At 33.1% G+C, this 26,078-nt stretch overlaps 2 protein-coding genes across 2 annotated transcripts; both read right to left on the reverse strand.

The window, feature by feature from the left end:
• Window positions 1-103: 103 nt before the first annotated feature.
• Window positions 104-4,627, reverse strand: LOC132724651 (uncharacterized). The gene is made up of 4 exons (XM_060709586.1): window positions 4,471-4,627; window positions 3,883-4,090; window positions 2,562-2,766; window positions 104-393 (listed from the first exon to the last, which is right to left on the reverse strand). Exons 1-4 carry the CDS (start codon window positions 4,538-4,540, stop codon window positions 271-273), a joined length of 606 nt encoding a protein of 201 aa, XP_060565569.1. The 5' UTR covers window positions 4,541-4,627; the 3' UTR covers window positions 104-270.
• A 4,821-nt stretch (window positions 4,628-9,448) lies between these two features.
• LOC132724647 (deoxyribose-phosphate aldolase-like) lies at window positions 9,449-25,312 on the reverse strand. The gene is made up of 8 exons (XM_060709582.1): window positions 25,260-25,312; window positions 22,270-22,367; window positions 20,034-20,181; window positions 18,610-18,708; window positions 18,006-18,140; window positions 14,142-14,270; window positions 13,420-13,532; window positions 9,449-10,351 (listed from the first exon to the last, which is right to left on the reverse strand). The coding sequence occupies exons 1-8, from the start codon at window positions 25,288-25,290 to the stop codon at window positions 10,145-10,147; spliced, it is 960 nt and encodes a 319-aa protein (XP_060565565.1). The 5' UTR covers window positions 25,291-25,312; the 3' UTR covers window positions 9,449-10,144.
• Window positions 25,313-26,078: the final 766 nt, after the last annotated feature.

Consider the following 26,078-nt stretch of genomic DNA (forward strand, 5'->3'; position numbering starts at 1 on the left):
ACAATTAAAGTATCATTCTGTTGTAAAGCTAAATAAGCTTGTGCCTTTCAAATGCAACAAAAATATATCTTTTAATATCAAATTCAAAAGCAAAAACTCGTCAAAATGCTTGAATAATTTATTTTTCATGTTTGTTTTTATACAATGATGAATACAATACGATTCATTAAATTTCAAAATATAAAACTTTTATTCTGAACAGCTGAGGTAAACTGCAAAATAGAAATCCCAAGATTTCTATAATGATTCAAACGAGTAATCCTACATCACTTATCCCACAATAGCACCGGCGTCAACAGGTCCTAGTCCTATTGTTACATTCAACTTGATACAGCCAATATCATAGGGACCATCAACCTTTTGTTTAGCACGGGCTGTTATCATGTAGTTTCCCTGAAAAAGTAAAAAAAAGATCAATTGAAAATTATAACGGTGTGTATGGGCCTGGTCGTATTATTACCATTATTATAAAACTAGTATTCAATTGTATTTACGTAATTGATAATTTATAGTGTCTGATTTTTTTTATTTCTCTTTTATTTTTCAATAATACTATACACACATTCAAATAATAGTAATTAAATACATAAAAGGCTGGTTATCAAATTATGACAAATATATTTGTATCTTAAGATTTTCAAATAAAAATTTTTGAAAGAAGAAAATGAATACAAAATTAAATGTATAAGTATGAGAGAGAGAAAAGAAAGTGTATGAAAAAAGGAAAAATAAATGAAGAATAAGAAAAGAAAAAATGCCAAAGATAGAAAAGATAAAGGTCAATTATGACCTTTTAAAATGTCACTTATGTCCCTATTAACAATGAATAATGATATATGACAAGGCTTATACTCAAGTTAGTAAAAAAAATATTTAAAAACAAAATAGGAGTGGATTAAAGGGCGGTTCCTTTTCCGTGTGTATATGTATATTCACATGCCTTAATTGTGTGGTCTGTATAAAATTAAGTTTTATTAAAATTTGACCATTTTTCTTCAAAATTTTGTAGATTGCTTTAAATAAACGATAAAGAGAGAAATTGCGTTTTCTTTTCAAAAGTAAGTATTTACACAGAATTATGATAAAAATTACAATGTTATGTTTACTTAATAAACCGAAACACACCTGTCTGAAGCTTAGAGGTATTTCATAACCTTTAGAGAATACCAACGTTTGGATTTTGTTCCAGAAAACGTGTGTTAATTGACATTCCTATATTAAGTGTTCAATAGATTGAACACACAAATTGAAATATGATAATTTGCATGTTAAAAGCCAAACAGAGTTTCTAAAAACTTAATATTATAAAAACTTTGTAATGTAAAACATAAAATTTCAATGACCATGTCACAGTAAACTGTAATATTGTAAGCATAAACATTTAACAGGTGCTTTGGTAAATGATAACATAGTAAACATAATCATTTCATAAGTGTTTTAATAAACAAGAACAAGAACGATCAGTGATCACATGTGTCGCCTCTTGACGGCCAATTGCATGTTGCAGCTGATGTGTAGCAGGAGACACAAAAATCATGACATTGTCATTATGTTCGTCCAAGGGTTATAGTGAGTGAAAAGGTTAAAGTCAAACAAAATTTACATTTCGACATTATTACTCTCAATTCTATAATTTACTTCACATGAATGAAAGCAAAATAATTCACATGGCCCAAGAAAATTTCCATCCGAATTTACCTGTTACGTTCAAATTATAAAAAGAGTGGGCAGTCTTTTTATATTTTAGGCAGATTTATATTTTACCCTAATCATTTTTCAGTAATAACTGTTAGTCAATCACCATTTAAAAAGTCATTCTTTATAAATATTGACAACATTTTTTTGACAATGACAAAATGAGCATAATGTCACTTAATCACGACAAAAACACGTTTGTTAGCTACTAATCGATCCTGTAAAGTTTCATTGAAATTGCATTAGTTGTATAAGAGTAGTCCGGGCAAACTTTATTAACACCTTTTTTATTCAAGGGTTTAAAGGCACATTATTCCTCAGAAATGAATACTTTTTTCCTCCTTAAACAGAAAGAGCAAACATGAGTATTAGATGTATAAAGTTCAAATAATGTTTTAGAGCATATAATATGCTTTTTACCAAACGAATGTAAAGCTGAAAGTGAACTTATTTGTCATATAGGTAGCAAAATTATAACTGTACAAATTCCCAAAGAACAAGAGAAGCAAAAGATGGCTCGGGTAAATATCTTTTTGGAAACTATAATGATAACAAAACACTAAAAATAAAAAAAAGATTTTGAGAAATAAAATAAAGGCATTTCCGGGGCATAATGGCCTTTAACAGATGTCCCATTCTTGTTTAAATGTTAAAATACTTTTGATTAAGTGTTTACAGGGGCATGTCACGTTGGATGCACGATCTGATCTCCATGCCTCTGTACGTGCAGCTATGTTGCGCAATCAAATATTTCGTTACGGCAAGGAAAGGACTTTGGATATAAATTGAATGCCATTGTTTAACTCCTACAACTAAAGTTTTAGAAATTCGTTTAGGGGTTAGAGTAATTTTGTTTTACAACTCACGTCGGCTAAAAATCCAACTATCGCTGGAATCGGGTCAAGATGTGCTACTGCATTTTCAACCAGCACTGTTTCTGCTTGTAGAGGACATTGCATGTAGTGACCTAGGGCGTGTAGCATTATAGACTCGGCCTGGTGCCCATAGTCGTCCTGGTGGTTTGGATCATTCAAGATGCTTCTAAATATTCTACATGCATCAATGTTTCTACTGAAAATAGAAAAAAAATAGCAAAATTACTGTCTTGTTTCGTCAATTAATATTTTCCTATTGATACCCAGTTCTATAACAACATTTTGGCTCTTTGAGTTTATAAAAACAACAGTTTTCAACTGCCAACTTACAACGAGATTTCGTTCATGATAAGCCCTGTCAATGGAGTATTTTTGCATTTGACACTATGTTTTCAATTTACTTTTGAATACACATGTATTTAATTATGTGAAATATATAATTATATATATCCAAAATACAAAACTCAAATTTTCAACAGATAAAAGAAACAGTTTGGGCAACAAGTTCGTTCTACTCGATATTAAAAAATGAATAGTTTTGATTTTTTTTTTGCTTTGTTTTTGCCAATTATAGTTAAGAGTATAACGTTTAAAAAAACACTGAAAATTGAATAAGCAGCATTAAGCATTAATTTCAAACTTATTCAATGGTGCTGATGGTAAAATTTAAAATTGACCGCAGAACAGTTTCAAGAATCAAGATTGTTCCTTTTCTTCTTATGCATGTCTTAGTAATCAAAATAGAAAAGTTAGCCATTGTTTACTTTAATCAATTAAGTTATATTAGTTTATTTAATATATGTCAGATTGCGAACCACGTTCTTACACTTAAAGACTGCTTCCTATAACTAAGCAGCCCTGGTGTCATATGATGAAAGATAATCAGAGCATCCACTCTCCTTGGACTGAGAGGCATAACAGTTAACAAAACTTTACAAGCACCGTAGGCCCATAACCATATTGCTGTAAACAGTTATTAGGACAGTAAAAGAATTAAATTTACAAACCAGTGCCTAGCACAGGCTCTTGGTCTCATGACAAAAAACTCTTTGGAGAGATTTGTTGAACTCAAATTTAATTTTCATTTCCCGTTGTTACTTAAAAACACACTAGGTAACATTGGGATAATGACGGTTTAAAAAAAGAGACATCTACGTTAAAAAAACGTTACATTCAATTAAATTTGAGCTCTACAAATCTATCAAAATGGTTTTTATCCCGAAACCTAGTGCCTGTGGTACCTAGCACTTATCTGAATACAGAATACTTTTCTCTAAATTTATTTATGCTAGTTGAAAAGCCGTTTACTTACCACGAGCCTACAATGGTACCATTCAAGCACGGAACCTTCAGTGGAAATCCAAATATCATTCGGTAGATGTCAATGTCCAGATATGCATGATCAAGAGGGCGTTTAAATGTCAGACTGAGGTTGAGGTGAAGGTCACCCGGAAATGTTATTTTTGTGGGAGAAGCTTCTAGTTTTGTGAAGGTCACGGCATCCGTCGAGCGTGTAGTTGCTAGAGAAACAAAGACAGTGGTTTAGATTTTGATTGTCATAGCAATTATTATTTATTACCAAATTTATTAACGTTACATATTGACACGCATCATATCATTATGTTTTTTTTCCAGCAATTATTGATTAGTATGCCATTGAATATTTAACGAATAAAACAAACATGACCTTGAGGGCAATATGCAAGTTAACGGACTGGTTGGTCTATATGGCCCGAAGCGCAGACACGAGAATTTGAGCACCTGAGCAGAACCATCTACCGACAAGCTGGACAGTTCCCGACAATGAAAGAACACAGTCTCACCCACGCAGGCGAGAAGCATGCTTTGAACTTAATCACTCAATCCCGAAGGTCCCCAAAATGAAATTTAAAGAACTTACAACAATCCTGCCATGAAATTGCCCGCACTAATGCGATAGAAGATGCAGCGAGTAAAATATACCGTATCATGTTTGAAGACACTATCTCATACTAAAGTTTTGTTTAAAAAGACACAAATATTTCAAGATAAGAATAATAGAAAGTCATGAGGTGACGGATATAGAAATTGAAATAGGTTAGATAAGTGACCATGTCCATAAATGAACGTTACATTCTGTTTACATTTTCTTTCATGTACTTGATTTAAAGTCTTATTTAAATAAACTCCTAGTTTACGTGTTCAACAGAATGATAAATACTCGAAATAAATCATTTTGCTTTAAACTGTGAAACTGTTTTCTTTAATTATATATAGCTCTATAAAAATCTTGAGATTTTTAGAAAGCACTTGTTGACCTTTATATCTCAGGTTCGTTGTCAGTAAAGATGTCCTTATCAAATCTTCTCAGTCCTCGTGTTAACTTAGCTTTTGAAAATAGCTAATGACAAACCAAGTGAACATTATATAGTAATACTGCAACTTTATGATGAAAAGAGCTTCAGTCAGGCGCATTCTTTTTGTACTTTTCACCAGAATTTTCTTTTAAATTTATTATTATCTTACAGACGTTCATATGAAACGCATATTTTTCAATTTTTTCATAAAGTCAATGCAGACAAAACAGAAGTGGTTGTCTTTGTACCAAAACGAAATGATGTTGAAGATCTTACTGTAAGAGTAGATGATTCTGTTACAAAAACCATCAACAACAATTAGAGATGTTGGTGCCGTACTGTTCTGGACTCTTATTTAGACATGGAACAACATGTGAACTTAGTTTTTCGTTCATGCTTCATGCAAATTCGACAAATATGTCAAATTCGGGAATACCTGACGACTGTTGCCTGATAAATTCGTTAGCGACAACTAGATTACTGTAATTCGTTGCTATATATGGATCTCCAAAGTACGTTCTCAACAAGCTCCATTGGCTTCCTGTGCACATCAGAGTAGATTACAAACTCCTTACATATGTGTTTAAGGCGCTTCATGGACTGGCACCTACTTATATACGAAACATACTAGACTTTTATACCCCGTCCAGACAACTTAGGTCTCAGAATGATTGTTTAACACTGGTTGTACCGCGTAGTAAGACTGTGACTTATGGTGATCGTACATTATGACGGCAGCCCCTAAACTCTGGAATACCCCACCTAGAACACTTAAAAGCTGTGAAACTCTTCCAGTGTTTAAGAGAGCACTCAAAATTCACTTTATTAAGACGTTTTATTTGGACTGATTATTTTTGTACCAGTGTCGCTTTTTCACAAATTTTTAAGTCTTACCTGTATTTTACTTTTTTAACTTTTTAATCTACATTTGAATTAAATTTGTGACTTGAACAATATTTATGTTTTAATTTGTTTTTAAATATTGTTTACCATTTTTTTGGTTATACATGTACTGTACAGTACTTTTGCACGTGTTAATGTGCATGAAAAAGTGCTTAAGAAGTTTGGTATATAATTAATAATAATGTTTAGTTCAAAAACATAGACATACATTATAGCTCAAGAAATAACTGAAAGTTTGATAATGTGTATAGAAATAAAGCGCAAATGCATGCGATCTCGATATTTCTTTTTTTATTTCAGTCTTACGCGAAAGGCCCTCTAGTTAAAGCCAAAAAAGACTGTCCTGTTTTCCACAGTTAGACTACAAGTGTTCGAACTTGCAACCCCTTTACAATTATTTTTCACTATATTCCAAAGGAAATGTAAATATTCTTTAGGTTTAACTGTTTATTAACTTTGTGGCCAATGGCCAAAAGATTTTGGCCGAAACCGTTACCAGAGGAACAAAGCCTAGAATAACGATACATTTGAGCCGCGTCACAACAAAACCAACATAATGGGTTTGCGACCAGCATGGATCCAGACCAGCCTGCGCATTCATGCTGTTCCCTATCAGTTTCTCTACTTGTTATAGAATTTGTAAGCGAACAGCATGGATCCTGACCAGACTGCGCGGATGCGCAGGCTGGTCTGGATCCATGCTGGTCGCAAACCCATTATGTTGGTTTTGTCATGATGCGGCTCATTTGTATACTGAACCATTGAAAAGTTTAATTGAAGGAAAACAACATGTAACACAGAACACAATTTTCATTTAAGTTTTTTATTCCATCTATATCTCATAAGATAATAAGTATATAATACTTTAATTCAAGCAAAATCATATAAATTGTAGCCTTCTATAAATTCCTTCTATACAATAAAATCACATTATATTATAGTAATTATACATCAAATCAAAATCAATATTCATTCTTTAACAAGATCTAGCAAACAAAATACATTTCTAGATAAGAAAAACTTCTGACTTTGTATGATTCATTGTAAAGACAACATTAAACTTTTGCATTGTTAGCATCTTGCCTCTATCCTGCAATTATTGTAAAAAGGTTGCTTAAACATAGTTTAAGTGGCAAGTTTTAATTTGTACAGCACTACATACCCGTAGGTTAAGATTTGTTTTCTAAAACCATTATGAACAACATTTTCAAAATGCCCATCTGATATTATCTGGAACACATACAAAACAACTTTTTACATTATTGAAAAAAACAACAACAGAATTTACGAGTAAACTTACATGATTTTTTATCAAGCACAAAGTGACTTGCCTGATTTTTTGTCAGATTACTTGATTTACTTATTTGATGTCTTGATATGTCTAATGTCTTGATTTGTAAGATGTCTTGATTGATTTGTCTGATTTCTTGACCTATTTGTCTGATTTCTTGATTGATTTTTCCAAATGTCTTGATTGATTTGTCTGATTTCTTGACCAATTTGTCACATGTCTTGACTTGTCTGGTGTCTTTAATTAATGTCTTATGTCTTGATTTGTCATATTTCTCGATTTGTCAGATTTCTTGATTTACTTATCTGCTTTTTTAATTGATTTGTTTGATGTGTCAATTGACTTGTCTCATGTCTTTAATTATTTGTGTGATTTCTTTATTTGTCTCATTTCTTGACTGATTTTTCTGACTTCTTTACATGTCTGATTTCATAAGTCACAAAAAATGACATTTATTGAAATAAACTGGAGTAAAATATCAGGTGACAATACAACCATGGTATCTGACATGGCATCCTGCCAATTATTACATTTCAAGCACAAGTAAGCACATGTGTAGAACAAAATGAGGACTTTAAAAGCCATGATTACCTTGGTTTGAATAAAAACACTATATTATTGTTAAATCAGCTCAGTATCTTTTTCAGGTAAAATAATTCTATGTTTCTATGTCACTGATATGGAAAGATCTAAAACAATATAAATGAGCCGCGTCACGACAAAACCAACGTTATGCATTTGCGACCAGCATGGATCCAGACCAGCCTGCGCATCCGCGCAGTCTGATCCGGATCCATGCTGTTCGCTTACCAACTCTTTAACAAGTAGAGAAACTGATAGCGAACAGCATGGATCCTGATCAGACTGCGCGGATGCACAGGCTGGTCTGGATCCATGCTGGTCGCAAACCCATTATGTTGGTTTTGTCGTGACACGGCTCAATTATATGATAAAAAGATCAGGCAATGAATATGTGATATCTTTACACCAAAAGCGAGATTCCTTTTTATTTTTTTGAGAATGATATAATACATCTGCATGATAAAAAAAAAAACAAGAATAAAAACAAAAAATAAGGAGGGAATTACTGGAAAAACATGGATATTTCCTTAATGACTTATCTGGGTGTTTTATTAGTCAGTCACCAAGACATTTCTTAGTAGTTAACAATGCTATTAAAGCAGCAAGCTTCAAGATTCTTGCCAATGTTTGACAAATAAGGGAAATGTTCTCAAAAGTAAAAATATTTTTTTAAGTGTACAGATTACAAAAAAAAATCTTAATCAAGCCTATGGCACTGACTTGACATAGAAATTTACTTGAATGTATGAATGTATACAAAACCTCAATTTATCTATTATAATACATCCAATATTTTTATCACAACATGAAAACAAGAAATTTTGTGAATATTTTTACAGTTCATAAGCTATATCAATTATCTTTCTGAAATATAATCTACACTGGACTTTTGTAGTTTGAACAAATAAAGACTAGCAACCTGAGATGTGTTATTTGTTGATTAAACATTGGCACTGATTAAATGTATTGGGGAACTGATTAATAATCTATACTCCTAATTTATCAGTATTTCCCCATGTTTTAATGAAAGAAAGTCATATGACATATTTATATACATTCCGTATTTTATAACATAATGTTCAAACAATCTATTATTGGCCTTGATCACTTTCATTTGAGCCGTGTCATGACAAAACCAACATAATGGGTTTGTGACCAGCATGGATGCGCAGGCTGGTCTGGATCTATGCTGGTCGCAAACCCATTATGTTGGTTTTGTCATGACATGGCTCATTTAACTTTAAGTGTAAAGGTTTCTTACATTTACATTAGTCTTATAATCTGATACCTTTTAGATGGCTTAAATGCAGAGTGAATACTGTGTAAAGATATCACTAATACTTAATACAGTTACTTCAAAACTTAAAATGTTACCTGTGGTAAAATACAATGTATTATACTAGACCCATTCTGCTTAAATATCTAATCTGAATTGTCCATTGTAAATACAAAACATTTGAGTTTCATAATTATAAAATAAACCAGTCAACAGTATATAGCCGGTTCAAAAGCAGGGTGATGCAGAATGGTATGGCTCTATACTGGAGATTTAAGTCATTATAAAAAGCCCTATCATTTAAAACTGAAAACATCAAACACTTGTGTATGTACATATATTTATCCTAATATCATTATAATACATAACCAGACCGGACTGGTACAGAACAAAAAGTAACATTTATACTAGTTTACAGACATAATCATCTTATTTTAACTGTAAAACAACAGAGCACATGTATGTATAAACATTTTGAACACTATTTCTGTTTAGTTATCCCGTTTTCCCGTAAACGTAGCATGAATATCAAACAGAAAATTCATATTTAATAGAATGAGACTTCAAGGGCAGGAACAATGTAAAACATCATAAAAATGATTTTACATTCAGTTGTCTACCTTAACAAAAAATAATCTTTACATGTTGTTTGCCATAATTTTATAATGGAATGTTTTGCAAAGTACAACATATAATTCTTATCTGTCTAAACATGCAATTAGATGAATGTTAATGGAAAATGCCCACCTTTGTTCAAAATATCACTGTTTTGTATGAATTCCTTTAAATTTCAGCACCATATCCTACATTAATGATGTAGAAGTAATTGATCGGAATTTATTCTTAAAATGTCATCAATATATATAACGAGAACCTAGCGTCAAATCACATTCTGTACATACTAAATGGTAAGAAATAGCTAGCATTTCTAAAGTTTTAAAACTGAATTCAACTTTAGTTCATTTAAATATTCAAAACATCTTAATTTTTCAAATTCTGAATACTCTTTTGTAAGGGTTACAGACAGTAAGCATTATAACATTTGAAAATGAAGACCAGTCTTAATTTCTGATATCTGATTGGCTGATTCATGACCAAAATTTAAAATTGACCAATCAAAGAAGAGATTTTAAAGACTGGTCTTCAATCATAAATCTATAAGCTTGAGACTAGATATCTTTTGTGTTTATGACATTGGGATCTCGTGGGAGGCCGCATATCTTCCATACACAAAATGGAACAACTGACGTTCTATGTCAATCAGTAGGCTGCTTGCCCCTATCCGGAACAAAGCGGGCGTGGTCCATTCATCCCCTAACTCTTCTTTCATCAAAGATAACCAGGTACAAGCATCCTTGGCAGACCTTATTCCTCCAGCAGGTTTAAAGCCCACCTGTAACATGATAATATAATGTAGTATTCTTTTAAACAAGAGCTGTCTGTAAGACATCAACAGCACGCTCTACTATTCTCAGTGCTAAACAGTAAGAAAATGGGTATATTTAAGTCAGTAAAACTGTAACTTAGAATTATTGGACCTGTGCCTATCATTTATTGGACCTGTGCCTATCATGTTAGATAATCACAGAGAACAAGTGTGTAAAGTTTTATCCCATTCTCTTCAGTAGTTTTGGAGATACCTGGACTCGCTCACAAAACTTAACCAAAGTGTGATGCCAACACCTTATTAGTACAAAAAGCTCTCCCTGTTCTTCAAATAGTCAAACCAAAATTGAAAATGTCACATTTTTAAGAACTAAATAATATGAGGAAATATAACTGACCACAGAGAAGCTTAAACCTGCAATCCCTGCTTTGAACAAGCAAATTCGTTGAATTTATATCCCCCGCCGAGTACTGGTTATTATTAACACAACAACTGAAGACATAAGGCTTTATTTATATATTAACCGTGACATAAACAGTAATATTCTTTGAACTTGATACATATTCAGGGCAATAACAGAGCCATAACTTTGTGTTAAATAGTAAAATCTGGAAATGCCAAAGAGATCTATGCATACTACATAACTAATCAAGGGCCATAAATCTAAGTTATAAGTATCTGACTGGAACAAGGCGACTATATGCACATCTCCTCTTAGTATCCCATAAAGTTTCATTGAATTCCAGCCAGTAGTAGCAGAGAAGTAGCGAGGAAACAAATATTTTTCTATATGGATACTGCATAACTAATCAAAGGCCATAACTCTTGAGTTAAAGTGTCTGACCGGAACAAGCCGACGATATGCGCATCTCCTATTCGTATTGAAGGTTCCCATAAAGTTTCGTTGAATTCCAGCCAGTAGTTGCAGAGAAGTAGTGCGGAAACAATTTTTACTCTATATGCATACTACATAACTAATCAAGGGCCATAACTCTGAGTTAAAGGGTCTGACCAGAACAAGCTGACGATATGCGAATCTCCTGTGATATTGATGATTCCCATAAAGTTTCGTTTAATTCCAGCCAGTAGTTGCAGAGAACTACTCCGGAAACAATTTTTACTCTATATGCATACTACATAACTAATCAAGGGCCATAACTCTGAGTTAAAGGGTCTGACCAGAACAAGCTGACGATATGCGAATCTCCTGTGATATTGATGATTCCCATAAAGTTTCGTTGAATTCCAGCCAGTAGTTGCAGAGAACTACTCCGGAAACGATTTTTACTCCATATGCATATTGCATAACTAATCAAAGGCCATAACTCTTGAGTTAAAGTGTCTGACCGGAACAAGCCGACGATATGCGCATCTCCTATTCGTATTGAAGGTTCCCATAAAGTTTCGTTGAATTCCAGCCAGTAGTTGCAGAGAAGTAGTGCGGAAACAATTTTTACTCTATATGCATACTACATAACTAATCAAGGGCCATAACTCTGAGTTAAAGGGTCTGACCAGAACAAGCTGACGATATGCGAATCTCCTGTGATATTGATGATTCCCATAAAGTTTCGTTTAATTCCAGCCAGTAGTTGCAGAGAACTACTCCGGAAACAATTTTTACTCTATATGCATACTACATAACTAATCAAGGGCCATAACTCTGAGTTAAAGGGTCTGACCAGAACAAGCTGACGATATGCGAATCTCCTGTGATATTGATGATTCCCATAAAGTTTCGTTGAATTCCAGCCAGTAGTTGCAGAGAACTACTCCGGAAACGATTTTTACTCCATATGCATATTGCATAACTAATCAAGGGCCATAACTCTGAGTTAAAGTGTCTGACCCGAACAAGCCGACGATATGCGCATCTCCTATTCGTATTGAAGGTTCCCATAAAGTTTCGTTGAATTCCAGCCAGTAGTTGCAGAGAAGTAGTGCGGAAACAATTTTTACTCTATATGCATACTACATAACTAATCAAGGGCCATAACTCTGAGTTAAAGGGTCTGACCAGAACAAGCTGACGATATGCGAATCTCCTGTGATATTGATGATTCCCATAAAGTTTCGTTTAATTCCAGCCAGTAGTTGCAGAGAACTACTCCGGAAACAATTTTTACTCTATATGCATACTACATAACTAATCAAGGGCCATAACTCTGAGTTAAAGGGTCTGACCAGAACAAGCTGACGATATGCGAATCTCCTGTGATATTGATGATTCCCATAAAGTTTCGTTGAATTCCAGCCAGTAGTTGCAGCGAACTACTCCGGAAACGATTTTTACTCCATATGCATATTGCATAACTAATCAAGGGCCATAACTCTGAGTTAAAGTGTCTGACCCGAACAAGCCGACGATATGCGCATCTCCTCTTGGTATTCAAGGTTCCCATAAAGTTTCGTTGAATTCCAGCCAGTAGTTGCAGAGAAGTAGCGCGGAAACGATTTTTACTTCATATGCAAACTGTTTAACTAATCAAGGGCCATAACTCTGAGTTAAAGTGTCTGACCGGAACAAGCCGACGATATGCGCATCTCCTCTTGATATTGATGATTCCCATAAAGTTTCGTTGAATTCCAGCCAGTAGTTGCAGAGAAGTAGTGCGGAAACGATTTTTACTCTATATGCATACTACATAACTAATCAAGGGCCATAACTCTCGGTTAAAGTGTCTGACCGGAACAAGCTGACGATATGCGCATCTCCTCTTGATATTGATGATTCCCATAAAGTTTCGTTGAATTCCAGCCAGTAGTTGCAGAGAACTACTCCGGAAACGATTTTTACTCTATATGCATACTACATAACTAATCAAGGGCCATATCTTTGAGTTAAATGGTCGGACCAGAACAAGTCGATGATATGCGCATCTCCTCTTGATATTGATGATTCCCATAAAGTTTCTTTGAATTCCTGCCAGTAGTTGCAGAGAACTACTCCGGAAACGAAATTCGGACGGACGGAAGGACGGACAACGCCAAAACTATATCCCCCTCCCAATTCCATCGGCGGGGGATAAAAACAAATACCTAAACAACTTGGCCATTGTTTAACTTATGCTTACCTTATGACCAGTTCTCTCAAAGTACTCTCTGATAGCCCTCACCATGACAAGAGCCACCATCAGTATAGCATTTACACCTTCTTTACCTGTTGATGTTTTAATGAAGTCAGCTCCTAAAATGTACAAACAAATTATGATATCTTTGGCCATATGAGCTCCATGAGAAATATAAATTGTAAAGGAGACATTTTCAGATGCTTGCTGTGAATGTTTCTATACACATTCTCTGGTCAACATCCTAACCTCCTAAAAGTTAAAATGATTATAAAAAATTCTCCAGTGCTAATCTTCTGTATCATGGTGAGTTACAAATATGAAACATTTATTTAATTTTTCAAATTTTTTTTTTTTAGAAAGAACTGTTTAAATGGATAAATATCTGACAGAGGATCTGCAAAATATCCAGCCTTAGCAGGACTTGAACCAGGGACCCTCAGAACATTGCTCTGCAGTTCTACCTACTGAGCTACCCACCTAGTTACTCTTGACATTTTTTCTCCCCTATTTACAAACAATTCTACAGTAACATTTCTTATTACTATTAAAAAAGTAAGTAGCAGACACGGGCTCTCAGAACACATTACGGCAGCTCTACCAACTGAGCTACCCAGTAAGCTGCTCTGACATTTTCCCCCTGTTTAGATACAGTTCTATATTGTAATAATCCTTATTATTGCCAGAAGGGTAAGTAAAAAGCTACAATATAGACTTGAGCATCTTACCTGCCATCATACACACCATACTAGCCTTGTGGATATTGGCAAGACTTCCGAGTTCTCCTGTAGCTAGAATTGTCTTCATGTGTGCCTCACCACAAGCCTCCCTCATTAGCTTAACCTCCTCATAAACACCTAAACAATACATATAAAATATCTAAATTACTTGTGGTATACATGTACAGATAACAGCATACTATGTTTGCATTATATTTGATACAAATACAACATCATCAAGTATTTGCATAAATTTTGATATAGATGTACATAAAACACCATTAAATATCTGCATGAATTGTGATATACATACATGTATATTAAACATAATTAAATATTTGCATAAAATTTGATATACATTTACCAAACAGCATAAAAATATCTGCATGATTTTTGATGTACATATAACAGTAAAAATATACCAGTCTGCATAAATTGTAATAGATATATAACAGCATAAAATACTGCATAACTTGTGATATACATTTAAAGGGACTCCACTGAGGTTTTTTCACATGATGGGACTGAAAATATTTTTTCCAGATAAATGGACCATTTGATGTAGGTTTAGACCACTAATCTTTATGCAAAATTTCAGATCATTCGCGCATTTCGTTTTTCCAGAATAATTATTCAAATTGTAAAAAAATGACCCAAAATGAAAAGGGTTTAAATGCTTTTCACTCAAATCGGGCTAAGGAAAGCATAAAAATACGAATTTCAATTTATTTCAAAATATATTTCTTAACTATCTTTGCATATATTTCTGTTTAAAGTCTCCCAGCTAATTTATGTAAGAAATCCGAATGTTTTTGTTGTTATGTTTTTAGGCTTTTAAACCTCAGTGGAGTCCCCTTAAGAGCATTAAATATCTGCATAAATTGTCATATACATGTATCAGCATAAAATATCTACAAAACTTGTGATATACATATAACAGCATATATACATATAAGAGTATGAAAAATATCTGCATAAATTGGGGTATAATAAAACAGCATCAAATGATTTGGACAAGACAAACTTTAAATGTTGTTGAAAAGTTGCCCAAGCAACAGCCTACACGAGATATAACGATAGCACAACCACTGGCAATACTTTTTTCTTATCAATATAACTATTTCATTATAATTATCAACATATGTCTAGAACTTGGTATTTAATTAAACATCTACTCATTCCGATCACTGTTATGCATCACTTTGTGTGAATACACCAAGTAACAAAACTTATTTAGAATTATTGATTTAATCATAATTTAAAAAATTAATGGAAAGGGCAGAAGTTTGTACAGTGGAAATTTCAGTGAAGTACAAACTGTTGTGTTTAAGCAGTCAAAATAAAAATGATGACAAGTTCACTCAACGATAGTTAATATGGCAGAAAAGAAACTGGGTTCTACTCACACAGTTCATATTACAAAATATAAACTGGTTCTCAGGCAGGTTATATAACAGAATACAAATTGCTTCACAACCAAACAAACCTACACTACATATAACAGAATAGAAAAAGGTTCCAACCCAGACAAGAATAGAATCTGGTTGCTACCCTGACAAGAAAAGAATCTGGTTGCTACCCTGACAAGAATAGAATCTGGTTTCTACCCTGACAAGAAAAGAATCTGGTTGCTACCCTGACAAAAATAGAATCTGGTTTCTACCCTGACAAGAATAGAATCTGGTTCCCACCCAGACAAGAATAGAATCTGGTTTCTACCCTGACAAGAATAGAATCTGGTTCCCACCCAGACAAGAATAGAATCTGGTTCCCACTCAGACAAGAATAGAATCTGGTTCCTACCAAGACAAGAATAGAATCTGGTTCCTACCCAGGCAAGAACAGAAACTGGTTCCTACCAAGACAAAAATAGAATCTCGTCCCTATCCTGGCAAGAATAGAATCTGGTTCCTACCCTTACAAGAATAGAAATGGGTTCCTACCCAGACAAGAATAGAATCTGGTTCCTATCCAGACAATAATAGAATCTGGTTCCTACCCAGACAAAAATAGAATCTGGTACCTATCCTGGCAAGAACAGAATCTGGTTCCTTCTAAAACAAGAGTAGAATCTGGTTCCCACCCAGACTAGAATAGAATCTGGTTCCCACCCAGACAAGAATAGAATCTGGTTCTTACCAAGACAAGAATAGAATCTGGTTCCTACCCAGGCAAGAACAGAATCTGGGTCCTACCAAGACAAAAATAGAATCTCGTCCCTATCCTGGCAAGAATAGAATCTGGTTCCTACCCAGACAAAAATAGAATCTGGTTCCTATCCAGACAAGAATAGAATCTGGTTCCTATCCAGACAATAATAGAATCTCTGGTTCCTACCCAGACAAGAATAGAATCTCGTCCCTATCCTGGCAAGAATAGAATCTGGTTCCTACCCTAACAAGAATAGAATTTGGTTCCTACCCAGACAAGAATAGAATCTGGTTCCTATCCAGACAATAATAGAATCTGGTTCCTACCCTGACAAGAATAGAATCTGGTTCCAACCCAGGAGAATAGAATCTGGTTCCTACCCAGGCAGGATTCCTATCCAGGCAAGAATAGAATCTGGTTCCTACCCAGGCAAGAATAGAATCTGGTTCCTACCCAGGCAAGAATAGAATCTGGTTCCTACCCAGCCAAGAATAGAATCTGGTTCCTACCAAGACAAAAATAGAATCTCGTCCCTATCCTGGCAAGAATAGAATCTGGTTCCTACCCTTACAAGAATAGAATTTGGTTCCTACCCAGACAAGAATAGAATCTGGTTCCTATCCAGACAATAATAGAATCTGGTTCCTACCCAGACAAGAATAGAATCTGGTACCTATCCAGACAAGAATAGAATCTGGTACCTACCCAGACAAGAATAGAATCTTGTCCCTATCCTGGCAAGAATAGAATCTGGTTCCTACCCTTACAAGAAAAGAATCTGGTTCCCACCCAGACAGGAATAGAATCTGGTTCCTACCAAGACAAAAATAGAATCTGGTTCCTACCCTTACAAGAATAGAATCTGGTACCTACCAAGACAAGAATAGAATCTGGATCCTACCCAGACAGATTGTGTTACAACAATAAACACAAATACACCAATAGTAATATGATATCAAACAAAGACCACACCTGACATAGATTTCATGTTATAGTATTATTTAACAATATTATATGTTATATGGTAGTATAAAAGTGCAAAGAACAAGATATATTTTTCACAGAAATAAGAGCAGACATTTCCATGTATTGTTTAAACTGAAATTTTTGTAACAATAAGTTTCTACTATATCTCTTTTATCCTTAGAATGGAAAACTGTTTTGGTAAAATGGAGTTTTCTTACATTTAATGCCGGCTAGTCAGTTACTGTTAGTTATTTTGATATTATAGATGTGCAAAAGAAGGTCAAAAAATCAAGAGCTAGTTAAAGCAATGGCAGATTTAAGATTATTATGTCCACAATCTTTTGAAAGAATTTTTTTTTTTACTTTGACCTCATTTTTCTGCTAGATGACCTTTGTTTGAACTTGACCTGTAATTTATCGTCCATAAAAGCATTGTGACAAAATATCACATATACTGAACACAAACTTTTTACTTCTATCAACAATTTAAATGTTAATAAACAATGAAAAACATTAACAGAATCTTTACTACTATTAACACTTTAAATATCAACATTAATAAAACAATGGATAATGATTACAACAAATTTACTGTTATAAACATTTTAAATATCAACAAAAAAAAAGGACAATGATAAAAAATTCAGCTTCCATGACAGTTTGAGCGTTGACAACAAAACTTCAGTATATACAGTAACACAAGGACTTACAACAGTTTTGTGATCAACCCTTGATTATTGTTTCATATCAACTGACCTTTCCAATCTCCAGTGAGTGCCATCTGTCTGTTAATAACAATATCAATTTCACGAGCTCCATCTTCAACAGCCATGCGGATTTCCTCAAGGCGTGTCTTTAAAGGTGTCTGACCAGTCGGGAAACCCGTGGCAACTGAAATACATGTATATATAATTACACTTTGTACTTTAAAATATGCTTTACTTTTATTTGCGTAAATAATGATACTTTGAACTTTTAAACCTACGCAAATAAAAGCTTGTTTGGTGTGATGTTTAACAGTTTGAAATACTGCGTAGTTCATTTTCACATGTACTTTACAGTTTACATACCTGTCAATTTCTTAAAAATTATAAAGAGTATAGAAATATATCTAATAAAATATTTTTATAGAATTAAAAAAAAAACATTGAAATTATCATGTTTCCATAATCTAATGGTCATATTTTGAAAAAGTTGAAACACATAATGTTTCTGTCATTTAACACACATGAAAACAGTGCATAAACAAAATAAAATATTCCAGAAAAAAATATAAATCTGCTTTTATAAAGTATAAAATTAATAAAGAAGGTAAGACCTTTAGATACAGACATTTTGCACCCAGTTATTCAAAACTCACCTGAAGCTACTGGAATATGGCTCCCACCAGCTGCTTTCAACGAGTTTATGGCATCAGATACACGACTTGGGTAAACACATACTGCTCCAACTGTTAGACCTGTAAATGAGAATGTACATTTTTGAACTAATGTCAAAAGGAAATAGTCTGAAACTTCCTATGATTAAGTTTAAGTTATATTTTCTTGATAAAAATCCATGAAGTGTGTGTAACTTTGGTTTATGTTTACATTTCCATTGGTTTTAGAGCATGTATATTCATAATTACATTAAAAGTAAAACCATAGCGCACATAATGTAACTCTTCGGTGGCACCTAAACTGTGGAATGCTCTCCCAGACAGTATCAGAGACTCAAAAACAGTAGATGTTTTTAAGAAATCTTTAAAAACACATTTTTTCCAGGAAATTTATAGTAACTAACTGTGCTGTATTTGTCATCACTATGAATTGGCGTGCTGTCTTTTGTTATGAGATATCTGGGTACACATTTGAAATATAATAGTCTATTTTTGAATCACATTTCCATTACTAATTACTGTTTTCATCAAATTGGATTTAGATTTCAGTTGTCTTATCTTGATTTGTGTGGGTTTTTTTTATTAATTTTAATAGTTTTAAAGTTTCTCTTTATTTTATTTTCAAGTCTTAGATTATTCTTCATATACATTTTTTTATTTGATCGACTGAGTTTTAGACTTTTAGATTAATCATGGTATATTTTATACTTTGTAAATGTATACATAAATGTGTGTTATTATTTTTATTACTTTTTTTTTTGTTTATAAAGTCATTGTAAATGTATATAATTCCATTGTAAAGCGCCTTTGAACATTTTATTTTTTGAGAAGGGCGCTATAGAAATGTGGTAATTATTATTATTATTATTATTTTGTTTGGAGCTGTTGTAGATTTTTTGGACTTTTTAATGAAATTGTAAGACGCAAATATTATTCTGAACAACAGATAAATAAAACATATTTTTCAATTTTTATTCATGTGCTCATGACAAGAAAATGAAAAATTCACTATAATATTAAGGGTGGGTAAAAATGTCAACACCAACACATACAACTCTTTCAAAACAAACATTTAATTCAATAAAAAAATGATACATCTGTCAGTAGAACAGTATGTTCAACTATTCTCAGTACTTGAGCAAAGCCTGAAAAAATGTTGAATTTTCTAAGTTCAAAGGGCTATAATTCTTTTAATGTTCAGGTTAGAGTTACGGACCTTGGACAGTGACCTCCTTTTATGTTAGGCTCTCATATAAGTGTGTGAAGTATCAACCCATTCCCTTCAGTAGTCTGGGAGATACCAACTTTAACACACAAACAACTAAAGTGTGACCCAAAAACCAACATTAACACTTGGTTGAGTACAAAAGCTCTCCTTATCCCTTGAATAGTCAATCTTACAATACCTGCATCATCCATATCCATGGCCTTCAGAAGATCTGGTCGTACAGGATTCTTAGCCTTGAAGCAGAGTCTGTTGACATTGGCAAGAGTATCATCCCCTGCTAGTGTTGTTAGATCTATACATGACACAGCTCGTAACTCCCATGCTGCCTGTATAAGTTGAAATCATTATACGGTAATAATGTAACAGTGACAAATACTTTTCTATCATCAGGTGGGATTTTCTTTCAAATCCATTTACAAAATGGAATGCAAACAAGACAGCCATTGTGGCTCTGAGTCGATCACCAGAAACAACTGCTTTTCAGTTTAAGATAAAAGACTACCTCAGACTGCTACAGACAAAGTTTGGTTATCATACATCAATTAGTTCTGTAGAAGAAGATGTCTAAAGTTTTTTTTCTATTTTTAGCTTTAAATAGCTGCCCCTAAAAGGGGCCAATCAAATTAATATGAGCAAACTTGATATAAGACTACGCAAGAATGCTACAGATATGACAGACAAAGTTTGGTTATCATCCATCATTTTATATAGTAGAAGTTGTTTGAATGTTTTTCTGTTTTTAGCTCTGATGACCCCTAAAAGGGGCAAAATCAAATGGCATGAGCAAATTTAAGTGTGACTATCACAAGGATGCTACAGACCAAATTTGAGGTAAATCTGCCCAGTAGTTTCAGAGAAGGAGACGATTGTTGATGCATGATGACGGACAATGGACGACGGACGCTGGAGTATCCCCCTTTGATACTAATAACTCACTCTGAACATTCTGTTCTGGTGAGCTAACAAAAGGGCCATAAAATCAATCACAGGCAATTTTAGTTTTTTTTAGGTTCTGGATGGAGATACATATCAATGCTACTTTCCTCTATTACAGTGAGGCATAATAATTTTTTACTTCCTTAGATAGTCCTGAGCAAACAAAGGTCAAAAATGAATTTTATAATGTTTAAATATTGGTTTTAGAGAATGTCAGATGCTTGTTACCTGAAGAAAGGAGTGATAAATGATAAAATAATCTGTACTAAAAGTAGCAAAATGTAAACAAAGAAGTATTTTGAGTTCTATACAAAATACTTATTTACTATAACTGTACTTATTACCAAAAAGCAACAGATGAAAAAAATGGTTCATGTAATTGGCCAATGAGTAACTTTTTGGATACACCAAAATTAAAAAGCTTTTAAGAAATAAAAATAAAAGTATAATGGGCCTTTAAGAAATTTACTTTACATTACTTAAGCTTACACTTGTATAAAATGGGTATGTGAGAGGGTGGTGTTATCTGTACATATATACCACAAGTAATTCCTAAATACCATAATGGAAGCTGCTAAAAGCAGAGTGAATCAAGAGCTTGATTAAAGTAGCCTGGTGACCTGAGGTAAATGCTGTAAATGCGTTAATGTATATTACAGTCCATTTTACCTAAATTGCTTGGTAAATTAGTCTTTAAAATATACAGAAATATAATATATCAGATATATAAATAACTAGTTCTTGCATTTATAAACTTGATTTACATTTCTGTTTGCAGCAAACATCACAAATAAATCATTATAATTATAGCTTTGTCTATTTTCTACCATGAAAGGTTTTGCTTTTTGTACATAAATATAAGATATATAAATCAATACTTTTCCGTAATTAAGGCCTAAAATAAAATTATGTTTTTTCCCATACTGTTGCCTACCAACTTTTAACAAGAGCTACAGCCTAGCAGAGTCCACCCTCGACTTTTTCTTGTTTCTAAAGTCAAACACATCCAAGGAAGAATATTATAGTCAAGAGAACTCCTAGACAATATAATTTTCTCATCGGCAAGAAAATCTTGATCTTGCGAGAGGCTAAAATTGGCTTAAGGTTGATATTAGCGGAATGTATAAACGACGCTGCAAAACTTTTGCCTTTATCTCAATCCATTGAAAAGTTGCAACACTTTAAAATCAGTTTTGAGGGAAAAAATTCAACGCAAAATTGTGATTTTTGGCCATTTATAGATGTCCCCCCCCCCATTGCTATGGAAACAGGAAATTTAAGATTGGGCATGCTGTTGTCCAGTCAACATTTGTGCCAAGTTTGATCAGTATTGAAGCATTTTTTACAGTTTCATAAATGTAGCAGTTTGAACTTGTAACAGAAGGCTTTTCAATAAAAAACAGCTATTTTTCACAATATGCTCATGCAGTAAAAGGTTAAGTAAGCCTTTAGGTATATGGAGAAAGACATATCCCTACCTGCCACTGTTTTTTGACAGTTCTTCTTAGACCTAACTGTTCTGCTCTTCGTTTTGTTGCTGGCAAGTTAATGTGAACATTCTGTATCCAGGCTGGATCTGTAAAAATATAACATAAAATATGTTATCATAAATTACTAACTGAAAACATGACAGAAATTTTAAGTTACAAAGCTATATTACAAGGTTTGATACATAATTTAATGATAAAAAATGATAATGTTAACCAAACTAGTTACTGTATCCTAAAGATCAAAAATATATATTGTAATTGTTTTTGATATAAGATCAGTTTTCTTTATTAATTTATATTATCAGAGACATAGATAACAGAGATAAGCAGCTCCTATATACTCCATTTAAATATCACTCATGCCTATCAAAAAGTGAAAAATTAGGCATTTTGTAGCAAATAAAACATTATGGATGTACATTTGATCCTTTAATATTATAAACCATTTGAAAAGTAAATCTTTTATCTATTGCTGCATGTTAAAATATTGGTAACTTTCCATGCCTTTCACTTAGAAAAACATGGCAGAACATACCCACTGAGCCAGTTTTTTTTGTCATATGAATAGTTTTGTAACAAAAATTATTAAGTAGTTCTCTTTAAAAATTGATGTAACATTTATTTAAATGGGAACTGTTAATATTTTTATCTGCAGCCATAGACAAATGCATATAAATTAGCTTTCAGAAAATGTATTATTTTAATGATTTTGATATCTGGTAAATAAGTTTTACTTGCTACAAGTTTTAAGTTAAGCAGGCACGTGTGATATTTTGACTGGCTAGGAAGTTGCCTATCTCTGTTATCTATGTCTCTGATATTATGAATAAAAATAGAAAATAAAGACAAATGTAATTATGTATTTGTACAGGTCATCTTGTCACAGTTCTGGGTAAAATAAGTACAACTTTTTGTGCAGATTACATTATAGCCATACATCTATTTCATATGGTAATATAGATCAAAACAAGTTTTCATTCATTGTTTTGCCCTGGCTTATCTGGTCACAGTTGGTTTTATTGGAAAACCCTTACAGTTTTACAAGCCTTATATGCAAGTGTTTTTGTGTATACACACAATGACGATTACCCCAATGTCTACAATGTCATGTTTTGATAACACACAGGTGAAAGTGATTTAAAATGAAAACTTTTTGTACCTACTGATGAAATGACACTTAGATTTTATCTCGTTCACACATCTGTATGATTTGATATATTTTTTTATAGAATGCAAGTAAAAATCAAGCATTAAAACAAGAAATACGGGTACTGCTTTTGTATGGGACATGTTTGCTTGCCATTTGTGGAAATTTATTATAATTTGAACTCTTTTCATATGTGACCAGTAGAGCTCTAGCTGAGTGTGATACTTTCATGCTATAGTGAGCTCGACGAGCTGGCCCGAAGGGCCTGCTCGCAAAGCGAGCTTTACAGTAACACGAGTACCTGCTAAGTGATGGTTTTGAAAACTTTTGTCCGAAGTACCGAATTGGACAAATTGCAACATTTCGAATTACAAGATAACGATAAAAGCTGATGTACTCTGAATGACAATTTCAAAACGACAATTTTAAAACGGAAAATGTAAAATAAAAATGAACAACTATTTTAAACTATCTTACGGTAAAAGAAAACCGAGCTCCCTTTGAGGCTTTGCCTTTTTCCACAGATTTATATTACAAGGATCGGACACTCCCAGTTAACCCTATATAAATGCTTAAATATCTTGTCGTGAACCTGATAAAGGTGCATCGATCGATAATTTACCGGCGCTAAGCTTGAATGCCCGTTCGCAACGAATACCTACTTTACAAAATTCCATACAGCTCTTACATTTATTATCCGATTTTAGAAATTTAAAGGTTGTTTTGAAGAAAAATACTTGTTTAATTCAAATATTTAATTTATTTTTCAAAGGTACAGTTTATCTGTCCGCAATGACGATTAAAAATTTAACTTGACGAAATCTGCGGTAAATTTACATTTTTTTATGTAACAAGCAGCTATTTGAAATTTATTATTACAGTACATTGTACCTACTACCATAATAATTTCAATTTCAAAATAAAAAAGAAGCCAAAGTTAGTTATTCATAGATGATCAAAGATGCAATATTTAAGATTTATTGGGTTATGTAGTCAAATTTATTAACGTACAATAGTTTTACAGGTAATGTATTGTGGCCTTTACAATTCGCTCAGCATGGGAAGAAAATTTATTCATTTCTTTAGTACAAAATAGTGCCGAGATTGTCAATTTTGCCATATTCATAGAATATTTAAATTTCATTCATCATTTATAAAAAAAACAAAAAACATTTATATCATTATTTAAAACTTTTGTAAATCTGTTTTCAAATGTTGATGCAGTGAAGTAGTCAATCATGGTAACAGTAAAGTACTCTCATGTGTCTGTCTCGATTCAGGTCTTAATGTCACTCGTATATTTTAATCCGTATATATATATTTTTTTTATTTGAATGCCTGTAGAAAGATATATATGAAATCCGTGCTTTTTCATTTTAGCTTATAATGACTAAAAGGACCCTCATCAAGCATGGAGTGTCGGACTGATTAACATGATTTTGCCCTTATAAGTACACAATAATAATGAAGGGAGTATTAAGTAAGTGTATTTGGTTGCAAACATGTAAAAACAGAACTGGGTCAAACTTAGTCCAATATATTAGACGTTACGGGTTTGTTATAGTTTTTGTCGGTCAAGCCTGACTTTGCCCAGAAGCAAAAATATCTCAAAGCGACGTCATATTTATAGTATACTGTAATATAGGACTAGGTCAAACTGTCAAAAAGGTTACAATCCAATAAAAGATACATGGCAAACTTCCAAAACAATTAAATCAAAACAAGTGCACTTGGTTACAATCAAGTTATCGAAAAATGCTGTTTTTTGTAAATTACATTGGCAACAGCAGCTGTCACTATCAATAACCATCACAAAATAAAAATAACTTACCGAATTCTACTCCAGGATTTCTAGCTGCCATATTTTTTAAAGGGAAGCTACTCTTCTAAACAACTGATAAAACTCGGTAGTGGTCTCATACCGGAGGAGTAAGATAATTATTTGCAACACCTATCAAAAGCTTCGTTCGTCTTTTATGTTATGCAAAATTTACATGGCTGTGGCGTTTAAAAGGTGTTGTGTTTTTCCTAGTGTACATACAGTTATATATACTAAATTTATCTCCTGTCAGCCACGGATATGACTTTTATTATTATCATTATTATAAAACATTATATCAAGATAAAATTAATAAAATATAATTACTTTGTAAAATATAAGTCATAGCCGGTATTTAAAGTCATATCTGCGGATATGAGTCGTCCGGTATTAAAACATAATTATATACCGCTAAATTTCTAATCGCATCTTTCGTAGTGCAGTAGCCTCTAATTGCTATATATATGTGTTAAGTTGTTTGTTTTTTCTCTCTCCATTCATTACAATTCTAAATACCATATTATATATTAGATCTACAAAAGCCAAACTGCTAGGAGCATAGTTAGAACAACATAATTTTGCGAAAGCAGAAGGTCATTTTTTTAATTAGTGCACGTGTGCGATTGGCCACGTGCGATATCGAAAACTGATCTTGTTCCTTAATTAATACACTCACGTTTCCTTTTTGAATGTGTACACACTTTTATCCGCATATATATATATATAGTCACAAACGTAAATTAGTTATGTTAGTTATTACTGACAGGTCACAAGATCATCCAATAATCAGTTATTCTATACATTTGAAAGAAATGTATCCTGTTTCTAAAA

This window comes from Ruditapes philippinarum, unplaced genomic scaffold (genome assembly GCF_026571515.1).
Source record: "Ruditapes philippinarum isolate M1 unplaced genomic scaffold, ASM2657151v2 ctg5805_1_1_1_1, whole genome shotgun sequence".
Classification (NCBI taxonomy): Eukaryota; Metazoa; Mollusca; class Bivalvia; order Venerida; family Veneridae; genus Ruditapes; species Ruditapes philippinarum.

What these genes read in the sequence shown, in the direction of transcription:
- LOC132724647 (XM_060709582.1), bottom strand. Translation starts at nt 25,290, where the DNA reads ATGGCAGCTAGAAATCCTGGAGTAGAATTCG. An exon ending in CTGTCAAAAAACAGTGGCAG is followed by an intron (nt 20,182 to 22,269) that starts GTAGGGATATGT and finishes CAACTTATACAG; the next exon opens with GCAGCATGGGAGTTACGAGC. An exon ending in TATGGTGTGTATGATGGCAG is followed by an intron (nt 13,533 to 14,141) that starts GTAAGATGCTCA and finishes TGTACATTTTAG; the next exon opens with GAGCTGACTTCATTAAAACA.
- LOC132724651 (XM_060709586.1), bottom strand. Translation starts at nt 4,540, where the DNA reads ATGATACGGTATATTTTACTCGCTGCATCTTCTATCGCATTAGTGCGG. An exon ending in GGTACCATTGTAGGCTCGTG is followed by an intron (nt 2,767 to 3,882) that starts GTAAGTAAACGG and finishes TTCTATTTTCAG; the next exon opens with TAGAAACATTGATGCATGTA. An exon ending in TAGTTGGATTTTTAGCCGAC is followed by an intron (nt 394 to 2,561) that starts GTGAGTTGTAAA and finishes TTACTTTTTCAG; the next exon opens with GGAAACTACATGATAACAGC.